General features: G+C 39.1%; 1 protein-coding gene across 1 annotated transcript in view; it reads left to right on the top strand.

Annotated features, from left to right (window-relative positions):
* The first annotated feature begins 14502 nt into the window (after window positions 1–14502).
* ZNRF3 (zinc and ring finger 3) overlaps window positions 14503–24560 on the top strand; it is an 83476-nt gene continuing 73418 nt past the window's right edge. Inside the window, exon 1 of the mRNA XM_072415974.1 lies at window positions 14503–15238. Coding sequence (XP_072272075.1) covers window positions 15026–15238 — 213 coding nt within the window. The 5' untranslated portion in view covers window positions 14503–15025. The remainder of the gene's footprint in view (window positions 15239–24560) is intronic.

Raw genomic sequence — 24560 nt, 5'->3', positions numbered from 1 at the left:
CAGATTAAGATTAGCTATTCCTACCTTATCTGTACCAAATGTTGACCCTGAATCATGGAAAGAGATCAGAGAAATGTTTTATCCTATGTTAAATCACAGGATTACAAGTAGTATTCTGTTTATTCTACCTGCATTTTATGTCACCACATTTCTGGAAACTTTCATTTTTGCTCAGTGATTACATGGAAGCAGCACTCTCCCTTACCGATGAGACACAAGAAGCGTTTTCATTCAATGTTTCCAGTAAATGACTTTACTGACTGCAGACTTGATCTGCTGATGTCAAACTACGTGTGATACTTAATGAGGTCAGACGTGATCTGTGTAGTGTAGACACTTACCAGAATGCAGAGGGGGGTTTAATGTGCTTCGGTATTTCAAAAATTCACCTCCAGCAGCCTTTGCCTTAAAACAGTAGGTAAGACTTGGGAATTGGGAATTTAATTTGGAATTATTATCTTTTTTTTTTACCCCACTGCTTGCAGGAGTATAACTACATTTCATGGGGCCTCAAAGTAAAATTTTGCTGAGGCCCCCCACAGTGCCCCATTTGGAACATGACAGTGTCCATTGGGACAAAACTGTAATTTATTTAAACATAAATTGTACCTGAAGCAAAGTAGAAGAGATGTCAGCATGGTCAGTACATTGTTAAGGACTAATTCCAGGAATTATTGTATTTTTGATGCAACCTATATGATGGATATTTTGTAAGCAGAGCAATATAAAGGCTAAGTTGTGGCTCAAACTCCCATACCCAGAAACTGAATATGCTTGCTGAGTGTTTCCCAAATTATTGGATAATGACCTCTGGACTCTCTCGTCAGACATCATTTAGGGAGGACTGACTGCATGAAACCTTCTCTTCTATCCTTGGCTGGTCCATCTCTTTAAGGGCCAATTAAAGGTTGGGCATTAGTGAAAAGAATATTTTCATCCACTTCCTCTGCTCCATTTACATCCCTGCGCTGGAATGATAAATTAATTTTTCAGAATGCATGTTATGGACTTCTTTAGAACTACAAAGCTCCCGGTTTCCACACAAGAACCTCTTTTACCCACCTATTCCCAAAACAACTGGCAGTCCCCAGAGCAGCAAAAGAAAACTGTAATACTGGTACTCTAACACCATGAATTTTTCTTCATCCAATAGCAACAATAGATAGTAATCTAGTAACAATAGCAATAGAGTCCTATCTAACAATAGATCACATGCCCAAGAAATCACACACCAGGGGCCTTTGAAGCACTTTTTAGAGTGTACATATACCATGTGATACAAGAGTCCAATGCGAAGCCTACCATTTAATATGGTTTCCAGCTTCTCCCTCCACTTCATTAGAGGCGTATTAAGTCATTACAGAGAGCCCATGTTGAATCCTGATTTTTCCTTTAGCAGAAATGAATGGGTAATGCTTAGGTTAATTTCATGGTTGGCCCAAGCTCTAACAACAACAGAATCCTATAATATTGGCTAATTGATAATCCATCCATGCCCAATTACTCTTTCCATTTAGTTCATGCTTGATTTGGTCCAAACCTTAACAGACATTTATAGATTAGGATAAATCCTATTGTTTTGTTTTTTTTTGCCTCAGGAAAACAGTGTTAGGCATAAAAGGTAGCATTACAGAGATGACCAGAAGCTCTAAAGATAATAAATCATATCACAAATGGGAGAAAAAAAGGGTTATCTGTACTTAGTGACTGCATGCTTCGAAATACTGTCCTGTGTGTCAGAAGTCAGCTCAGTGGCCCTGATTTATTAAAGGTCTCCAAGCCTGGAGAGAATACACTTTCACCAGTGAAGCTGGGTGATCCAACAAACTTGGGATGGATCTGGTCCAGGATTCTAAGCATTTGCTAGCAAATAGCAAATTACATTGAAGAAATCCATTCCAGGTTTGCTTCATCACCTAGCTTCACTGGTGAAAGTGTATTCTCTCCAGCCTTGGAGAGCTTTAATAAATTAGGCCCAGTGTGTCAGGTTAATTAACCTATAGTGCCCTGGGGATTGCACACTGAGCTAATCAATGATTGCAGCTAAGACTGCAATCATTGAGAAGAGTGTGCGATCACCGGGGCACTATAGGTTAATTAACTTGTAATGCCCCGGGAAATGGCAGTGGAACTGCAGAGTTTATCTGCAGTTCAGTTTTCTCGGTCACATGACCGTGGGAACTTTGCGGTCACAGCTGTGACTACAGGCGATCCCCGGGGCACTAGAGGTTGAATGGGGACAAGTTTCCCCAGTCATCACATCCAGTGCCCTGTGTTTTTGGATAGAGAAACTCTATCCAAGAACACATACTACTAGCAACAGCAATCAGGATCGCTGTTGCAGTCCTGTAGTATGTGTTCCTGGATAGAGTTTCTCTATCCAAGAACACAGGACTCCCTGTGTTCTTGAATAGAGAAAGTCTATCCAAGAACACATACAACTAGTAAAGGGCTGCAGGGGAAATCTGATTATTTTTGCAGCTCTTAATAGTCCCTAAAAATAACCCGAATTCTCCCACCATTGACTTTAATGGTGTTCAAATTCGGCATTTGATCACCCAAACAAAATCTCACAATTGGATCGAATAGCTGTCGAAACGAATAGTGAGATATTCGACCAACACTATACAGCCGGCCAAAATCTGCTATCATGATATCATATTCCTAACACATATTATGAAAGAAACATGAAATCACCCTCATAAAAATCCATTCATCAAATGTGTTCTTTTTATTAGTAATGGAATACTAGTTATCCTTAGTTTTGTTCAAGCTTTCAATATTCAAACACATTTTTACATTTCTAAGCATACCCATGTCAAAAGTAGAGCTCCCCAGTGAGTGGTGAGAAGTGGTGACATAAGAAATGGAATGTATTTGTAGAATCACAAACAAGAGTCTCCATGCCAAACCAACTGTTATCCCCTTGGGAGTAGCTTCTGGGAATCCGCTAGTAAAAAAAAAAAAACAATATGACATCACCACCTGCTTAGAGAAGGAAAACATATTCCTTAGGCACGGAAAGAATCTCTGTTTAAATGGGAACTCTGGTGTCTGTATCTAAATAAAGTTGCAAGATAATTAAATGACAGTCATGTGAAAAAGTGTGTACAACCAATGGAATTTATTGACTTTTTAACATCTTCTCTCACACAGAGCCTACAAAAACACTGATATATGTAAAAACAAAACAAAACAAAACACACAAACGATTGTTGCCTTTTCAGTAATTTAACAAAAATACCAATAGGTGGACTAATGTATCATGAAACTCCCATTTAATACCTACCCAACACTCCCAATTTAAATACATTTTTGTTGTTGTAAGAAATGAAGCTTATTCTATGGATTTCTGTTATAAGAAGAAATATAAATAGACCTATAACTGAACTTTTGTGAAAGGTCTGGTCATATGTCATGTAGAAAGGAAGTTCAGGATCAAAGGATATTATATACAAATACAGAATGGGTCATGATGGATATTCACTTTATTACAATATCATATTTAAAATACATCATTTTGTGAATAATTACTTAATGCAATGTAAAATATAAGTATTGCAGAAATCAAATTAGCTGCAGGCAACATTTTCTGCAAGAATAATTTCTGAAACAGAACAACTTCAAATCAAACTGGAAAATTGTTTAAGAAATTGTGAATGTTCACATGTGGTAAGGAAAAAAAAATTACAAGAAAAATTCCTTTAAAGAACATATTTTAAACAATCATTCCTGCTGTGTTTTACATTTTTTAATAGTCTTTTGTTACATTGGTCTTACAAGAGTGAACAACTCATAGCAGCCAGTCACATTTCAACCGGTTTTGAATCATTACATTTGATATTCCAAAGACAGAATCTGATATGATTTAAATAAAGCAATGATAATTATAGAGATAATCACACTTATAGCAGTCACTTTATAGGTTCACCTTACTACTACTAAGTTGTAATAATTATATAGGTTGCACATCCTTGATTTGAATCTTCCATTTCACCACATCCTGAGGGCGCTTTATTGGATAGAGATCTAGAGACTTATAGTCATGTACAATAAACCAGTTTGAGAAATGGTGCATTGTCATGTTGGAATTAGCCATCATAAGATGGTCACACTGTGGTCATAAAAGTATGGACATGGTCAGCACCAATACTAAGGTAGGCCGTGGCATTTCAATGATTCTCAGTTGTACTGGGGGCCTAAAGTGTGCCAAGAAAATATTCCACAAATCATCACGTTCACACAAGGTAGGATTGATTTATGCTTCCATGTAGTTGATGCCAATTCTAACCCTACTATCTTAATGCTGCAGCAGAAAGCAAGAGTCGTCAGACCAGGCAGAATTTTCCCATACTTCCCTTGACAAATTTTGGTGAGACTATTTAAACTGTAGCCTCAAGTGGCCGTTCTTAACTATAAAAGCAACGGCATACAATGTGGTCCACTGCTGCTGTAGCCCATCTGCTTTAAGGCTCAACATGTTGTGTGTTCAGGCAAGTTCTTCTCCATACAGCTGTTGTATTAAGTGGTAATTTATGTTTTTGTTGCCTGACCGTTGGCATCAATGTCTTTTTTGGATCATTTTTTGTAAACCTTAGAGATGTTTGTGTGTAAAAATCCCAGCAGATCAACAGTTTATGAAATAGTCAGAAGAGCCTACCTTGCACCAACAACCATGCCACGTTCACAATCACAATCTAAATGCATTGTGATGCTACCATGTAATTGGCTGATCCAAAAAAATTATATATTTAAATATTTATATATATATATATATATATATATATATATATATAATGTTTTCATTTGCTTTTGTTGAAAGCTTGCTAGACTTAAAGTAGTACAAACTTTTTTAGTGTACATTATACCTCCTAACAGTAGATGGTGCTAATATAGTGCTGTTATGTTACTAATATTAATGGTACATTCAATAAAATGGAGATTGTGAGCTTTGACTATTTTGAATTTACAAGAAAATAATGATTACATACACTTATATATCTTGATATTATTTAAAATATTTACCTAAATCAGTTTTCATTTTAAAAAAATTAAACCCTATATATTATTGCTAAATTTAAAAAGTCAAATGTAATAAACCCTGCAATACATACAAATTGCCCTATTTTTTCTCATAACGCCCCCACCCCATTGGAAAGAATCGTGAAAGATAGAAAGGATCTTTCACGATTCTTTCCAATGACTAACGACTGCACGATGCATGAACGATGCTGTACATACAGCATGGTTCTGCTCTGTGCAGAGAGGAGGGGGAGAACGATGGAGCGGCAACCTGATGTTCGCTCTTCCCCTTCGCTTCCATTAGGATCGGTCATCGTCCATCGTCCGTAGATCCGCCAAGATGGTCATTTGGACGTTTGTTGTTAGGTTACTATTTATGTTGCTTTGCCTTTTTTACTTTCTAGTTCTTGTATAGTATGCTACCATTATAAGGTTGTCAAATTTTCTGTGAAAATCCCATAATTAGGATCATTAGATTAACATAGGATTACCATTAACTACACGTCTCACTTTTCTGGATTGGCATGTAAAATCCTGGCCAGGTAAGAGCCTTTGCTATTGGAAGTTCTGCAGAGGTTTGGGAGCTTACAATAGGTGAGAGGAGGATGTCTGCCATCAATGTTTAGAGATCTGTAATATTTGCATATATCTCCTGATGTGAGTTTCCTGGTAAATAAAGCTTATGTTTCCTGTAGCTCCTTCCTTAATTAAGTTTAAAGCTATATGTCTTCTTTACAACAACTAAGTTTGTAACAGGTTTATGTTGAAACATTTATAGGTTGTAATGAAATGGCTTGGAAAGGAACCTGTTGTTGCATAATCATAGAAAAGTGTTTATAATTCCCAATTTTATGCAGAATGGTTTGCCTGAGATGGCAGCTAGCCCATTCTGCAATGGGCATATAACCATATAACCATGTAACCATACTTCCATTTCCTAATATTACCTTCTCTATGGAAGCTTGTTACAAAAAGACACTAAATCTTTCCATGTCAGTTGGTGTGTGATGATTCTGGAACATTCTTTAGCATGACTTGTGTGGACCTCCTTCAGTATAGTGAGGTCACTTTAAGGAATTAGAGCGGATTCTCAAATTCGAAATTGGGACTTTGAGCGAGAAGGTCACTCCAGTATGGAGAAATTATTTCCTGTAAAGCTATATGAGAATGTCAGTTGTATTGGGACTGTGATGTACTGCGTGGAAGTGGACTGTGCTCAAATGTTGTCCTCTCCTTCTCTCCAATGTGTGTCTGATTTACAATAAATCCCTAAAAATGAAGACCTGTGAGCCACTGTTGGTTTTATTTGTCACCCTAGTATGAAGGACCTGTATCCTAACTGGCCTTCCCTGCTGGAGTGAGCACTACACTTGTAATTCTCATATATAAAAAAATTACAATGTTCCATAAATGACTAGCATGATAAGTTAAGTGATTTAGGAATGGATGGGAAAGGATTATAGAGTCACGTTTTGATGTATAAAACAACGTGAATATAGCAGCCAATATAAAATGTCACATTTAAAAGAAAAAATTCTAAAAATGTTTATTTGCAAGCAATTATCTCTACTTTGGCTATTCTTGCAGATGAATTTATTATAAACTGAGTCTGAAGGATTTGTGAGTCATTGATAAGGAGTCCTCTGTGTAGAGCGTTCTTCAACACAAAACATGAAGCAGAGACTTAAGCTGTAAAGTTTAGAATTGCACATGTTGGAAAATCTTTTAATGTACATTGCAGGCAGGTTATAAAAAACAGGTTACAAAAAAGACATATGGACCGTCATGATTTATGTTAGCTAAGTTTTTTTTAGATCTGGACAATGTCTACATAAATGAAAGTAGGATTTTTTTTTAGTGGTGACAGGTTTGGTGTGTGCATATATATACACTCTGAACTACTTTTAAGGTGCCATAAAAAAAACTTAAATTACAAAATACAACAATGCTTTTTTTTTACAGTCAAATCCTAAAATATAAGAAAAAAATATATAATAATTGTGCAATTATCTGTTTTATCTGTTATCTATTTTTTATTCATGCAATAGGATGTGAATAATTACTGTAGAGTTTTTTCAAATTGGAGATCTACTTCATCAGAAGACATTGGAGGTCCAAGAAAATCTTCCAAGAAAATAATTCCTATTGAAAAAAACCTAAGTTAAGATAGAAAGACAGGTTCTAGAAAGCATAATGCAACATTTATTTCAAGTGTTTTGTCTTATATAGCTAAATACTTCACTGTATATTCTCCTATAAATAGGCCCACCTATTCAACTAGCAGCCAACAATTACAATTATTCACCTCTTTAATGTATATACTCGAATATAAACCACTCGAATATAATCTGAATATATGCTGAGGTACTTATTTTTATCTGATAATACAGGTAAATGCCTTGATTTGAGTATAAATCCTAGGGCACAATAAGCAGGTGTCTCTGCTAATAATCAAAAAAAAGGAATATACATCCAGGGTGCGTTATTTTACTTACTTTTATTTAAAAGGGAAAAATTCAAAAATCCCATTGGCCCAGTCTGTAAATTGTTTTCTCCCATTTTACTGCTTAAACTATTTTGTAATTTTTGAGTTTTTTATGATGAGTTACTTGCTCTTAAATAATCTTTTATGCATTACTGTTGGCCACCAGTAGATGGCGATTTGTCCCCATGTAAACTGTGTAACAAACTCATATCTCTTGTTCCAATGGTAATGGAGTTTATTACACATTTTGCACTCGACACAGCGCCATTTAATGGTTTGAACTTCCTTTTTCTAATAGCATTTTGGGGGTAAAAAAAAATCTAACTACTGTATATGTATATGCTACCTGCTTTTCAGCTTCTCATTACATCCTGTTAAAGCGTACCCTAAACTCAGAATTTTCACTTTACATAAAAGGGTAGACAACACTTTTTTTAAAGTAAAAACTCTTTTTTTTTTTCCAAAAAAAAAAAAAAGTGCAGAACCACCTCCTAATTTCTTGATTGCCTAGGTGTTTAAGAATGAATGGGAGCGCAGGCTTTTGGCTTCTCCTTCTGTGCATGCCCAAACATCTTGGGCATGCGCAGGAGGAGCCCTTTCATCAATAGGGAGAAGAAATTCTGATCTCACGCATGCCCAGTGAGATCGGCAAGTTTTTTCCCAATCTAGGTCACCCGACCTTGCGCCTGCACAGTATGAGATTGGGTGACGTAGGAAGAAGAACGCGGAAGAAGACAGGAAAAATGGCGGCATCTGGGGCTCCGTTTGTGCCGGACTGAAGACGGATTCCAGGATGACACGGGACCCGATGGAAGAAACCTCCCGATGGACAGACTGATCTGCGGGATTGAAGGTAAGTGTAATTTTATTGTTTTGGGTTAACTTTGGGTTTACTTCCGCTTTAATAAAAGCTAACTGTTTAGAGAACTCAGTTGCTTACACTGAAACACATACAAGACTGTGAATTTAATAAAATAATATAGGACATTCACTTAGCAAAGGGAGTTATGCCCTTGCAAGGGACATTTTACTTAGCTTACTGAATTTTTAGATTTACTTACATGTTTTTGGGTATTCTTTGCAAAGTGAATTTTTACCTAATTTACTAAGCTTAGTTAAATGTCCCTTGAAAGGGGATAAATCAGTTTGCTGAGTGAACAGCATAGATTCCTTTAGTAAATCAATCAACTCCAATGTCTAAAGGTACCTACTGCTGTGATCTTTCTTTGGAAAACCTGACCAAATATTTATTTGTATAAACAAAACTGTACAAAAGGGAACACTTAGGAGACTATTTTTAAAGTAAGGAATCTGATATTCCTTGGTGGAGAAACAATTACTGCCACTGAAACACGTGGACCAGGAAGATTTTGTTTCAGGGAATGTCTGATTCCCTGTTTTTATAAATAGAGCCTCTAAAGTGTATTTATACCAAAAACATTTTTTTGCATGGAGTGGTAGGGTTAGAATTCATGTCAGGATATTATTGCTTTCTGCATCCCTGCTGGGTAGATTGACCCTGATTGTTTGTCCTGCTGACCATTGCCTTTGGCTTTAGAAACACTTTACGTAAAAAAGAATTTACCCAAACCATTACAATTTAAGGGTTTCTTTCCAAATTCCTAAAACATAGTGGTACGGTATCCACAGCCCCCCCCCCAAACAAAAATCACCTTATGCTGTGTTTGAACATTAGACTATGGTAGGAACATTGGATTGCAATCTCCTATAAGGTGCTATGTAATATGTTGGTGCTATAGAAATACATGGTAGGCATAATAGTTTTGCATCTAGAGAACATTACATCTGATTATGTGTGTTAAATGATGCTGGACAGTGAGTCTACACTTGTACAATATTCTACCCAAACTTGTTCTGTTTTCAGATTCTATTTAAAATTTTCAGTTCTGTAAACAACACTTACTGCTTGTTTTTTGTGTTTGTAGTCACTGCAGAAACCTCAAATGCAATGATTGGTGATGTTTTCCCAAATGTTGCTGTACACAAGAAGGCGGTGCAGACACAATTGTTTCCAACTCTTATCTAGAAACAAAGCTGCATTCTATAGACACAGTCGAGACTATAATTCCAGGAGGCAACAGAAAAAAACTAAACTGGATCCATTAACGCAAACACCTTGTAATCTGTTTATATACGGACTGTCAGATCAGCTCCCATAGTTTAAAGTCACATTTTTGGGAAAAAGGAGGGCGGTCTACCAATGCTCTAATTATTATGAAAGGCACAATATGTTTTCCTTGTGAACAGCCAACCTAACATGGTCCATGTATGGACTATTTTCACATTAGAATTAGTCGGCCATAGAGCTGGTGGGACATGCAGTAACTTTTTTTTCTAATATTAATTTTTAGAATATGAATAATCAGTGCTGAGCTGTTATCTCGTTGTTAAGATGATGATGTCCAAGTCTGACCAAACGTTGCCATTGAGTTCCTGCAGAGACTGTACTGAAGAGCACATATCAGTATAGGGCACAATGTTGTCCACAACCAGTATTGTGCTTTATATTCCTAGAGACAGACACTTACTAATATACATGAACTGGATCTAATAGCACTGCCACCTTTAGAAATTGTGGCCACTATGTTAAGAGAATCCCAGTGCCAAGGATCCAGGACACCACTGCTGGTGCTTCAGGTTAAAAAAGGTCTAAAAGTTCTGCAATCATAGACAGGGACATTGGACCATCAATTCCAGTATTCTTCACTCGCAGGCCCAGGACTCAAGTTCATCATTCCTAAACCTCAACTTGGTTCGACTTAAGGTACTCCTTCAGGTTTTAAAAGGGACAAGATTTAAAGACTGTGGAACTCCTACTCATCACTTCTGAATCTTCGCTTTGCATGTCTAAAATCCCCAAGGATGCAATGTGCAGAAAAAAACATTTTCTCCCAGGAGCATAAACCTGTTTATTGGCAGAACATGATGCTGCAATGCATGACATCAGAATAACAGCTAGCTTTGCAGGCTATACTGTGGGGATTTTATAGTTTAATACAATCTGTGCCTCCTACTTCACCCATAATGTACATCCAGGATGTAGAGAATGCTGGACAAGCTTCAGATTGTTTCACATGGGGCATTAGAAATTGGTGCACGTTTAAACCAGATTTCAAACTTGATCTGGTAAATAAATTGTATCCTACAATTTGTCTTTTGTCACACTATCAATGAATGGTGCACAGAAAGTGCAATGAAGGTACGACCTCTAAACATGTATGAACGTCTAAATATTTTTAGACCTAAGTTTCAGATACGTATTTACACATCAGAGGAAGGTACAAGAACTCTGTAGGACATTGCATTGAAGGTATTACTTAAGCTGCGTACACACGTCCACTTTTTATCGTTGGAAATGAACGACGAACGAACGACGAACGACCGATTGGCCAAAAATCGTTTGTAAAAAAAGTAACCAACGACGCCGACGAACGAGGATAGTTGTTGGAAATGAACGACCGGACCGGCGGATCGGATTGGACAACGATCGTTGACCATCTATCGTGTGTAAGGTCGTTCAGTGATCGTGCATGTTCTGAGCATGCGCGATGAACGAACATTTGATCGATATTCATATATATATATATTATATATATATATATATATTCATATATATATATAAATATATATATATATATATATATATTCATGTATACTGTGTGTATATATACGTGTGTACAATATCTTTGAACGATTGTGTCGTTATCTGTATGTACGGGATCGGTGCTATACGATCGTTCGCAGATATCGTGCAGGATCGTTCGTCGTTCGTTTACAAACGATAATAACTGAAAGTGTGTACGTAGCTTTAGTATTGCAGCTCAATCAATCTGACATAACTGTAGCCAGATTTAATACCCATGTGATAGAGGCCACACCATATTATATGCCAAGACAGAGCCCCTTTGTGATGCTTTACTGGTGAATCTATAGCAGGGGGTTTATTTCACTTTTCTGGTAATTACAAGGACACAGAGAACAGAGCTATATACTATATCCTGCCACATTGTGACTCCAAGAGTTTGGCAAAGTAGATTTTGGCGCAAGGTGAGTGCCAAAATATGGAACTATCTGCAAGTATCCATTCCCCAACCTCTAAATGATCACTAAAACTGAATAAACACCTTTTTTCCTGCATCACCCACTGAAATAAATGTAAATACATTAAAAAGCAGGTAAATGTAGGTTGTAATGTACAAAGTGTGTAATGAAACTCAATGATATGTCGATGCATGATACCGCTTGTTGATGTGTGTTGTGAATAGTGTTTCCCCAGACCATTTCGCTCTTATCCTCCCTGAATGATTTTTCATATCTTGCATTTTGCTGATGTCTTTGTCACTACTGGTACTGTACATGAGTTGGTACTTGCAGCCCAATAAGGTGGAACTAAATACTTCTCCCTCAATAGTTCCACTTTAAGGTTGCACATGCAGCTCAGATCCTCCAGGATGGCAAATCTATAAGTGCTGTCAAAAGAAGGTTCGATTTATCTCCCAGCACAGCCCAGGAACATGGAGGAGATGCCCGGAGACACATCTTTACACAAGAAGAGCTTGATAGAGCCATAGAAGGGCAGCAACTCAAAAGCTGGACTATTATCTGCTTCTTGGTGCATGAAGGAACAGGAGGAGCACTTCCAGAACCCAGATCCCCAGTGGGCCACTTGTGTGCATGTTTCTAACCAAAATTCCACGAGGGTCATATCAGGGCCTGATTCCCTGTAGTAGAACCTGTGCCCACAGCCTGGCACTCCACAGCTTGATTGCCAGTTGTCAGAGAACACCAGAATTGGCAGGTTCACCACTGGCGCTCCAATCTTCTCACAGAAGATTCACACTTGGCACTGACAGACATAAAAAAGTCTGGAGATATCATGTTGAACATTATGGTGCCTAGAACATCATTCAGAATGGCCGGTTTGGCAGTGTATCAGTGATGTTCTGGGGAAATGTACTTGTAGGGTCATATAGACCTCCACATGCTAGCTAATAGTACCTAACTGCTGTTAGGTATGTAGTGTAACACTGGTGCAGGACATTGTCCAGCCTTATGTGACCAAAGCATTAACTAGCCACCACATTCCCTAGAACTGGATCCAAGAGAGACATCATCGGACATTATGTATTGGTGCACCCACTCTGCAAATACAGAGATTGTCCTGGAGCTCGCTGATGCTCTGTGCTACATCTGGGAGAAGAACTCCCAGGGCACCATCCAGTGTCCCAACAAAAGAATGCCCAAAGAATGCATACAGGAACATGGGGGCCATAAACACTACTGAGCTACAATATGAGTTGTCATAACATTCACACAATTTGATTATTTTGTAAAATAAATAAATTAGTATTAGTAGTAAATAAATAAAGAAGATGGTAGCGCTGGACAGATAAGCGAACGCTGGAAAAAAGAGGGAAACCAAGACAGCGCGGGACCTGCGTGGCTCAGCTTGTAGAGGAATCGAGGGCTTTTCAACAGTAGAGGTGATCATTTTTTTGTGAAACTTTCACTTTAAAGCGTAAGTAAACCCAAAACAAAAAAATCACACTTACCCTCAATCCCGCAGATCAGTCTGTTCGTGGGGAGGTTTCCTCCATCGGGTCCCGCGTTGTCCCGGTGTCTGTCTTCGGCCCGGCGCAGACGGACCGCCAGGTGCCACCATCTTCTCCTTTCTTCTGCGTTTTTCTTCTTGCATCACCCGAACTCGCACTGCGCAGCGGTGAGATCCAGTGACGTAGATTAGGAAAAAACTTGCTGATCTCACTACGCATGCAGGTTTTTTCCCTATTGATGAATGAGCTCCTTCAGCGCATGCCCGAGATGCTCAGGCATGCGCAGAAGGAGCAGCCATGAGCCTAATGGGATGTGTGACTTAGGTATCCCAGAAGGCTCTGCGCTCCCAATCATTCTTCGCCTAGGCGATAGAAAATTAAGGGGGGAAGTGTTGCACTTAAAAAAAAAAAAAACACAAACAAAAGTTTAACTTTAAATAAAAGGGTTGTCCACATTTTTTACATGATATAAAAGGGTGGCTAACTTATTTCATTTTTTTCACTGAAAGTTCTGTTTAAAGTGTACTTAAACTTAGAAATTTCACTTTACATAAAATGGCAGACAACCCTTTTATGTAAGGTAAAAATTCTGTTGTTTTTTTTTTTTTTAAGTGCAGCACCGTTCCCTAATTCTCGATCGCCTAGGCCAGGGGTCAAGCAAACTTTTTTGGCTACTAGGTCGTTTTGGCACACTAGGCCGCATTCTCTTTCGAGTCCCATTCTGATGGCTCTGCCCCCCACCAGGAACGCCCCTGAAAAGGAAATCCCTCTCCTCTGCAATGCCTACGGAGGAGAGGGAATATGCCCTTACCCCGGCGGCGGAAGTGTTAATGCCAGCCGCGGTAATTAGGGGAGGCATAACAAGGAGGTTTAAGAGCTGCATGTGGCTCCAGAGCCGTGGGTTGCCGACCCCTGCCGGCTGGATCGACCGGGGGCTGTTAGGCTGGAACGGACTACTGGCTAGGCCGTATCTGGCCTAAAGGCCGTAGTTTGCCGACCCCTGGCCTAGGCAATTGGGAATGAATGGGAGAGCAAAGCCTCCTGGTATGTGTGATGTAAGTATGGGTGCCCTTTGGCTCATGCCGGAAAATGCTTGGACATGCGCAGAAGATTTTTTTGCGCAAAGAAAAAAATTTGCCGATCTGATGCATGCGCAGTTTTTTTCATCCTACGTCACCGGATCTTGCGCCTGGGTTTTGGAGACGAAGATGGCTCTGCACGGAGTCCTGGCGGCGTGGGACCCAATGATGCAACACCCCCCCCCCCCCCCCCGGATGGATTGGACTTGCCCTGCGGCAATAAAGGTAAGTGTATTTTTTTGGGGCACTTTTCAGTTTAGTTTCTCTTTGAGAGGCAATTAGAACGCTATAATAAATCAGGCAGTGTGCTGGCATTAGGAAAAGGAGCCTGTGTCTTGTATAAAGCAGTCCTCCCAGGTGCCCTCTTCCTGCAGCAGTGTCCCCTGAGATTGTTGCTTTGATCTTTGTCCTCCCAGGTTGTCACTCCCATTCCTCCTCCTCCTCCCTGCACACATCACATTGGGAGGACAGAAACAACAATCCTGGAAGAAGTTGTTGATCTTCCCCCCTCTCTCTCTCTCCCTCCCTGGCTGCCTTTTAATTCTCCTTGTGTTCTCCTCCCCCCTCCAGGCCTGGGAGTGGATAGTGAGGGGTCAGAGAGATTTGGGGGGCGGGGACAAACCCTTTTGGATTAAAAAAAAAAAAAAGAAAAAAAAGGAAGACAATCACGTGGATGAGATGAAAGGGATGCCGCCTGGCAGAGAAGGGAGCGAGCCATGGAAGTGACAAAAGCAAGCAATGGTGAGATGATCGGGCTGCTCCCCATGTAAAAGCCGCGCTACACCGGCCGCCGTTGTGTCGTGTATACCGGGACAGAGGATCGGATCTCCCTACACACCGGATAGGATGTTCCCCCATCCTGCGCGATGATCCAGCCGATGATCCCGGGCAGCCTGCTCTGGCTGGGGCTTGTGCTGGCTCTGGCTCCCGGGGGCTCCCTGGCTAAGGAGACGGCGTTTGTGGAAGTGGTTCTGTTCGAGTCCAGTCCCAATGGAGATTATAAGACCCACACTACCGAGCTGCAAGGGAGGTTCTCCCGGGCCGGGGCCACCATCAGTGCCGAGGGGGAGATCGTGCAGGTAAGAGTGGGGATCCCCTGCGGGAAATCCCTTCCTGGGGGGGGGGTTCAGCCTGCAAAACTTTCCTGACTTGGAAGGGGCACTTTGTATAGTACTTTGCTGACAAGATGGCTTCTATGTGTGTAGTTCATTGACAATAGGGACAGTGCTATTGAGTAACACACAGTGTGCCAGGTTCACACACACTGCACTGCTCTCCACCTTGCACCATCCATTCATTTACTGTTTACACTCTGCCATTAACCCTTGCTGGGCCCGCCATCCTTCTTGGGTCTTGGGATTGGCAGCCAGGGAAGTTGGGGGTTACGTGTGCCCGTATTATTATTGCTGATCTGGTACAAGTCTATATTTTCATTATACAATGGCCAGGGCACCCATGTTTATATTGCCCATTTATTAGTCTTGTCTGTACTAGGGCTACATTGCCCCCAACCTTCAAAGACGTTCCTCGGAATGGGTTGGTTCTCCAACATTGGGAGAGTCTTTGAATCTTTGGTTCTCCAACATTGGGAATCCCTAAATTAACTTTCAGGTCTTTACGGAACCCCCTGACAATAACAACACCCACAACTTAGCTTGGTAGATAAATGTCACACAAAGATGATAGTGTCACTTAACTGAGCATAAATTGTTCAAGTAACCCTTAGCAACCTCTGGAGGAACCTCGAAAAACATTGTGTTAGCCTGGGATAATCTGCCTGGGCACCGCTAACCCCTTCCGCAGATTTGGGGATGCCTTCAAGGTCAGTAGCGTTATCGGAAACCCAGGGCGTAACTGCCTTGTGCTGTGTTTTTTGTGCCTTTTTCTTTTTTACAATTGGTGTTGACTGGCTGCTGTAATATAAAGGCCTGGATTTTTCCTCTGTGTGCAATGCATTTTTGTGCCACGTGCTGTGCAGCGTTCACCAGCCTCGCGTGTGAAATGCTTTGATGTTGTGCGACGCTTCCATAATTAGAGTGCAAGCTCTGTAGGTCACCAGTGAGCATGTAAACACAGTCTAGTTACGGGCCCATGCTGAGCTAGGCATGGCATCCTGTTTCTCATCATTTACATGAATTTAAATGTTTGTTTTTATAAAGTTGAAACCATGTTTGTCTTTATTATTAACATTCTGGGTAACACCTTGGCTAAGGTATGCTCATCCTTATGAAAGAATATTTTTTATTATTATCCATGGCGGTGTTCAAAGCGTGTTAACCCATCATTTTCAGAAATCATTTGTTTTTTTGTAATGCAGTGATTGCTCTGTACATCATATTATATAAGCTCTGATTTTCATTTTCCATGGCAGTGTTTAAAGTTCAGTAACCTGAATGAATTCCTCAGAAACCATTCGGTATTATTTCTCTGTACATGATGATATATGGTGTCACCTGAAAAGTTTTGGTGTATTAGGTACACATTCACTTTATCAAATGTTATGAATTTTAGCATATATAGATGTAGAAAATCGAGAACCCATGGCATATGTATGCACAAATCGGTTGGCCGGTGACTCAAGGCTTGCTGGTTTGCCGAATGTATCAATCTAATCATCCAAGTAATAATAGCCATACAAGTTTTATGGAGCATGCTAGGGCTTGTGCGTTTCATGGTTCATCATATGACTGCGATGGGTTGCAAGGCTTTGTACGGGTCATGTCACTGAACAGTTTTATTCTAAAGTCCTGACTGTCATAAGATGTAAATTAGAGTTGGTAAAATAACCAAATCTTCCATGGCAGGAACTTGCATTACATTCCTTTCTGCAGCATAATATAAACATTTGTGTATCAAGGCAAAGAAACATCTGCCACCTTCACTCAGAACTGGGACAAAGTATTTATATAGAAAGATCACATCCTTTAACATAGGTCTTTAAGATTGAGAGGGCCAATGCCTCCAAGGAGACGAAGCTACTTGCCTATAGGCTATTCATTCATTGTGTCATTCATTCAGATTGACTGGCTGTTAGCGTTCTAAGACTGAACGTTTGTCATCCATGATCTAAAAAAACAAACATCAAATATGGTCTGGATTGTAACTGATACTGCTTGGCACTTTGATTGGAGTTATGGGTTTAAAATGTGAATTCTTCTAAGTGGAAGAATCCTGTGCTATGATCCAGGAGCTCTGCTCCATATCAATTAACTGAAAAAATGTTAAGACTTCTTTCTGGCTTATGTAATGAATTTGTATCAAGTGTTGTTCTTTAAGTTATGATGTAGCTCGGAGCTGATAATAATGCATCAAGTTTTGAGTTTGAGATGTCATTGGAGTGAAGGAATGATCTGATTGTTTCCAAGGTCTGCTGGAAGTGTGAGGAGCTATTGTTGAGTTTGCACAGTGGTGGAGTCTTCTTTGTGTTGAAGATTCTTCCTGTAACCTATCCTTGCATCCTTCCTCATGTTAATCATTGGACTTGGAATTAGGATAATGCACTTTGAGTTTGAGAAGTTCTTTCCTTGTCTGTAGAGATAACTTCATGTTGTATCCTGGTATTGGATTCCAGTCCATGTTTGTCATTCATTGGATGGAGTCAAAGGAAGTGTTTTAGCATATGTGGCTTAAAGATGTTGTGTTGTGATTTGATTGTGTTTTTCCTCTTGTTTCAAAACATGTATAAAAAGAATATGTAGGCTTCTATTGCTGATTTGTCTGAACAAATTCTAGTTGTTTGGCACTCAAAGTTTGTTTGGGTCACAGACTTTTAACCAAGCACAGCCAGGGGAACTAATTTTCTGCAAAATGTTCCAGGTCTATTACTCTGAAGGTATTTAAGCTTTGAATTAACTTGATAGCCAGGTAAACAGCATTTTCTAAAAGATTTGTCAACAGTGGTACTCTTTATATTCTTCCCTATATTCCTAATAATAATGTGCATAGTGCCATCAACGATCTACCACTATAAAGTTTAATATTATTAAGTAAAGAGAGATGTGTATCGATTCCTAGCAAATCTAAGAATACGTTTAACTAATCTGCTTGTGGTTATCTAGTCTCAATTTCTTCCTCCTGTCAAAGCTGTCACCTGATGACTGATTATCCAATTAATGATTGAAGAAGGGGGGTTTTAGGCAGCAACAGAAGAGGTGGAAGAAAAACAGATCCATAAGATGAATGAACCTGAGGCAGGGAGGTCTTTGCACTGCATATCCTTGGATACTACTTTCCCTCCAGCAAGGGGAACAGCGAGAAGCACAGTAGTGAAATTACTGATCCTCATTAGATGAGCAATCACAGGCAACAAATATAAAAATGAGGCTGTGGGCACAGAGATGAGGAATTCAAGACAAAAGTTTATTATTTCCGGGTACTTCTTAGACACAAATGAACTACTTAGATACTTCCTATAATTTAGCAAATTGTTACTTTTCAAAGTTACATCTGCTTTAACAGCCATGCAGTGCTCTAGATTCATCCAGAAGCTGGTTTCTGATACACTGGAATCCACATGAATATAAAGCCCTGCATTGATCCCAAATTAATTGGGTCAGATAGAGGTCATGTGTGGCACATGTAGATGGGCATTTTTTTCATGTTGAGCCTGTGAAGCTTTGAAGCAAAAGGTATAGCTATCATTCTCCTACCTCCTCTACGCACACATACATTGATTAAGATGGCCCAAAAAGTCCTTCTCTTCTCATCAAACAAAACTGTGCCTGGTGGCATTTTAACACAGGCCATATTTATTAAATCAAGCTTTATTACAGCTATCACAAATTTTGCTTGAAGGATTGTTCCTTGTATGCCCCAGTGGCCAACTGTTAATCTAAAAATGAAAAATGTTGGTATAACCAATAATTTTGGAGTCATTTGTTCCAGCTTGCATCCAGTTATTTCACTCCTATTAGCCCTTATCAGTTAAAGATAAGACCATAATGGCTTACAATAAAAGTGCTTGGGGAACCATAACTCAGGGTAACCAGTCAGGATATTCATGATTAAATGTGTCTTAAGAATAGCGGCTTGTTGCGTTTTTTTTTGCTGTGTTCATTAAAAATGTGTAGTGGAAGTCATAAGGCCTGTGCATGATTACAATGGAGTTGGTGAATGCAGCAAAGAATGCCATATAGTTCTATGTTGTAGTTATTCGGACTGCCATACTACCAAAAGGGAAAACCACCTAAAGCTATTAATAATACAAGAATCTCAGATATCCTGCTTCCCCCGAGGATGAAACTTTTCTAAGAAAATGACATGCAATTTATTGTGGCTAGCTGTTCTTCATGTTTTTATACCACAACATTGTTTTAAAAATAAAAAACAGGTCTATTACATACATTGATGGAAATTCCATACAGGTAATTAATGTAGGAAATTACTTTTGTCTGTTGAGCGTGGTGTTTGGGAGAAGATAAAAATCTTATTGTGATGTTGGCTACTTGGCCATTTTTTTTTTTTACCTATGACCACAGATCTCATGAAGCATATAATAGACTGTGGACCATATACTATGTTTTTCTGTTGTCACTAAAATGGTTTAATATCTTAAAGTGAATTTTTGGTCTTTAACATACATGGGGATGGCTCAGAACCACAACTGCATTATCATTGTGATTGGGGCGATTCTATCTCTCTTCTTGTCTTGGTTACATTGCTGCTGGCCATTAGGGTGACTACCAGATTACTAGGTAGCTTGGCCCTAAGATATCTAAAACAGTCCCTTTTTTTTAAGGTTAAAGTGTGGGTAAGTAACAAACTTTCTTGCTACATGAAGTGTGTTGTTTGGATAGTTGAAAATATACCTTTTGATCTTGCCAGAGACCTTGTGCTTTAACTTTCCATGTGTACAAGGAAGGGGCCTGTTGATGAAGAGTGGTTTGTGATCCATCAAAAAGGAAATTGGCATGGTTGGCACCATGTGCTTTGACATTCACCAACAAAAAACATTGCAAGTAAACACTTTTAAAATGTATTAAATGTTTGTTGCTTTGCAAGTGTGGAACTCCTAAACTTTGGAATAAATGTTGTATTTTTTCTGCTTACTGGAATAATCTTTCAGACTGGGATAAGTATTTGTAAATGAATTTCCTAGTTGTACTTTTGGAGCAGTTCATATGAACATTGTGAAAGATACTTCAAGTAGTCTCTTTCTAGACTAAAATACCTCTTAAAGTTCTGGTAAGCATCCATTTGAGATGGTTTATGTTGTAGTCCTTGGCACACTCAGAGACCAGTCAACCTTCTCGCTACCCTCCACCACCTCTGGCACCTTTTTGCCATGTGTATGCTTTCTGTGCTTTGTGCCAACTGTTTGCTCTCTTAACTCTAATCTTGACTGAGCTCTTATTAATACAAAATTAGCAACTTAAACAAGCCATTTAAAACTGTTTTATCCTGCCGAGCCGAGAGATAGTGTCAGGAGTTGGCAAAATGAAGAAGTATTTTATTCTCTCTGGAGCATTCATAACACTTATCTAAACTCACTTTTAAGTCCTTTAGCAATTTCTCTTTTTTCAATCAACAGGCATAATGCACAGAAAATTGAGTGAGATTATTATTTAATATATTTACATTTAGAGAACTAGTTAGTTTTTCCATCTTCTAGAGATTTGTAAAAACATTTAGTTGACTCTGAACTGTTCTGTACTGGTGGTACTCATTCGTGATTCTAATGACAAAATGTTGTAATTAGGATTAGGGTTGTTCAGATATTTCTTGTTTAGCAAATTTATGAAGCATTCTGGTCCTGATCAATTCCTGACCTGGTGTGAGTTTGGTTTTCTTTCATTTCTCATATTTTTCATTCACAGGCAATATGCAGAGATTAGAAAATCTGATTATTCTAGTCCACGTTACACAGTCATACAATGTAGTTTGCATTGCTATAACTACATGGGGCAATAAAACAACTACTATTTATAATTTAGCAATATGTACAACACACTAGGCTGCTCATTGTTGCAGGTCCCAGTAGATCACATTGTATTCTTCATTGTATAAGATAAGGTAGCGGAGATATCTCGGACTAGTAGAGTCTATAAGGTATAAGGCTATGTAGACACGTGCAATAATTGTGGTTGCAAGACGAACGATTAACAACCGATCAACTATTATGCACAATTATTTTGAACGATCGTATAGTGCTCTATTCTGTACATGCTGCAAGGATACAAAGATAATGTATACAAGCTAGATGCAATCGTTTTAACGATGCAGGAAGTGACGTGATGTGTACTGCAATGAACGTTCTTTCGTCACGCATGCTCAGGGCCATTCACGATAACTGACCGACAATAAACACAATTGATTGCTTGCAAACGATTGTCGCCCAATCAGATCTGTTGATATCTGTCATTAGTTTCCAGGGACTTTCCTTTTTCATGGGCATTGTTGGCTAGTCCTTGTGCACTTCTTTTGTTAACGATTATCGTCCGATTGGTCGGCAATCATTTGTTTTCAACGACAATTATTGCCATTGTGTACGTAGCCTCAAGTTTTGACTAGACATGCTCTTGCTCTTTAAATTTTCAAAATTACTTTATATTATGGCATGAGTACCAGTACATGTGAAATACAGGTTGCTTTTATGAGGATTATTGATGGAGTGGATAGGCTGTTTATAATAAAGTGTGTTGGTTTTATACAAAAATAAGGCCTTTTTTGGGGGAAAGGGCCCAATCACCCGTTTAATAAAGTCTTGATCTGCTGAAAAGACATCATGGCAGTTTTGAAGCTATGACCACTTGCAAAATTATTTGATAGAGACTAAACTTGGAACAAAGTTGGTTCCTTGGTATGGTAGTGTTGCAATTAGGAAAGTGAAGCAAGTTTCTGAATAATGGAAGCTCTGGAACTGTTTGGCAGTCTTATTCATACAGCTGATCATTGCAGGTGCCATTGGGGAGACCCCCTGTAATTCGCACTGGGACAGCTATGTAGGGGTATGTGGAGAGCTTGTAAGTGTTCTGTAATACTGGCTGTTTCATATTTTACTTATTTATGAAAACCTAGAGTTGAACTCCATTAAAAGCAGAGATTTCTGCATGCTTGGTTTGCTTTCACTATCTTGTGGTATAAAGAGCTCCTTTTTCTTTACTGTCCTGATTACGATGATATTTCATTTGTCTTTTCCACCATATGATATTTTCCATAATCCATGGGGACTCTGCATTTTGTTGATTCCATGACTGATGTTAGTCTGTTTTTAAGTCTTCAATTTTTTTCCAGGTCACGCATCTTAACTTAATACTGAGTCAAAGTAAGGACATCTTGCCAAAAATAAAACACTTAGCTTAGATATTGAGGGGTTGCTGTCATAATGCAAGCATGATTGATTATAGAACCATTTTATTTTTATATAGAGGATCTTTGCATGAGCTTACATGCTTATATTGTCCGAGCAAATACCCAGACATTGGTGAAACATGGGGAATGGCTAAACTGTTCCAGTTCAGTTGAATTTGAACACAGTAGCCCTTGGGTGTCTGCTAGTTTCCATTGACAGACCTTGCCAACTTCGTGGGTACCTTAAAATGAATGCCTTGGCCCATTTATGCTATAGCTGTCATCTTGGAAAAATACCTTATCGCATGCTTCTTATATGCGGTATACTCAATTCTTTTTTGCTCCAAGACAATAAGACAATATTGGTTGTCAGCTGAGAGATGTGATACCCAAATGTTGTTCTTACATCATCTCAATTGGGATCCATCCATGCATGCAGTTGTCCACAGCTGTCTTTGGCAGCACAGATTGCAAACTGATTGTCCTCACTGGAGCCAATTATCGTTATTTCTTTCCATCATGTCTCTCTTTATTCCATACACAAGTAACTAGCATAATGAGTCCTCAGGGAGGCATTTAGTGGTATCAGAGTTTAAAATAGAGTAATATATTGTTCCATGTTTGAGACTTGGAGCCATGTTACTTGTTGGCCAAAAAGAATTTTTTTCACCAAAATTGCACCAGTCTTCAAAAACAATGTATAAAAAAAGGTGAAAGGTGCGACTGCACATGATCTTGGTTTGATTTGTGAAATAGAAAATGGCATACGTTTGAAAAGGGAACACCTACAGGTTTTTTATATTCAGTTAGGCTCCATGCGTTCTAAATAATAATATACTTTCCTATTAACAAAAGGAATTGACACAAAGTATACTTTCCAACTGTTCTAGCAGTAAAGGTCTGAAATTTAGCAAACATGGAACACGGAAGCCGTTTTGTAAAAGTAAGTTCGCTGTACCCAAAAAGATTCTCGACTATATCTAGACATCATGGTTTTGTAGGTACACACGAATGGTAGCACACCTTTGTGCAAAGTCGACCCCTTGTGTGATTATTTGTGTACATTGTGGTAAAAACTGTACTAGAAAGACAATTCTAGAAATATGAGTTGTGCGACCTCCTCAACTTCCCTGCCTCCCCTGCAGTTCTCTTGAAGAATATTGTCCAGGGGCGGCACAAGACCTAAGAAATGCAGCCTTGTTTATGAGAAGGATCTTGGCATGTTAGTTGACTCTGGATTATATAGACATTAGAATATCAGAGATATGTTGAATTTTCATTACTGTGTATGGGTACGTAGCAATTTTCCCTAGATGGAGACCACATTTTGTCAAAGCGTGTTTTTAAATAAACACTGTTTTCTATTTACGGAAGTTAAAAATGGGACTTAAGTACAGCTTGTAGTTTTTGTGAATTGATGGGAGGAGAAAGGTCCACATTTGTAGCTCAGACAGTATTTTCCACCTCTGGGGCGTCTGGTTCCTTGGTTTTAAGAACAGTTGCCTTGTGGTTCCCCTTTGTGTGAAGTAGTGCCAGCAGCCTACATGGTCCAAAAGTGTGTGCCTGTTATAATTTGCCTTCATACGATTTTTGTATCACTTTTACACTTGAGGAATTTTATATTTAAAATGTCTGTGTGGGTGGATGGTACTACCTCACACAAGGTGTCATGGAAGACATATATAATCTTCCAAGTATATTGCCTCTCCTAGGACAATGCAGCAAAAACCACAGTGTATGGTATGTGTTGTGGTGCATATGTTCTGCTGCAAACCACAAGGGTTAATATGTTTTCATTTACCCATGGACTTTTTTGGGTGAGTATTGTATGTTTAAACTACAAGAATACCTGAAGGAGCCCAATACAACCTCACTGATAGCCACCATGTTGATGGAGGCCAATGGTATTATTGATTTGCATTGACACATTTCAAACTTACAGACTCCAGGCAGATTGTGTCTTTAATAGGTTGGCAATACCTAGACTTGGTGATGGGTGGCTCAGACATTAGGATTGTGGGGTACCTAATCTCCTGCTGAGTTGGAGATGAAAGAATTGCAGAAAACTTGGCGAATGATGCAGTAAATAATTGTACTACTGCAAAATTCTGT

This window comes from Pyxicephalus adspersus, chromosome 6 (genome assembly GCF_032062135.1).
Source record: "Pyxicephalus adspersus chromosome 6, UCB_Pads_2.0, whole genome shotgun sequence".
Taxonomy (NCBI): domain Eukaryota; kingdom Metazoa; phylum Chordata; class Amphibia; order Anura; family Pyxicephalidae; genus Pyxicephalus; species Pyxicephalus adspersus.
Note: the sequence above shows the minus strand (reverse complement) of the source record. Positions and strands in the feature narration are given on the sequence as shown.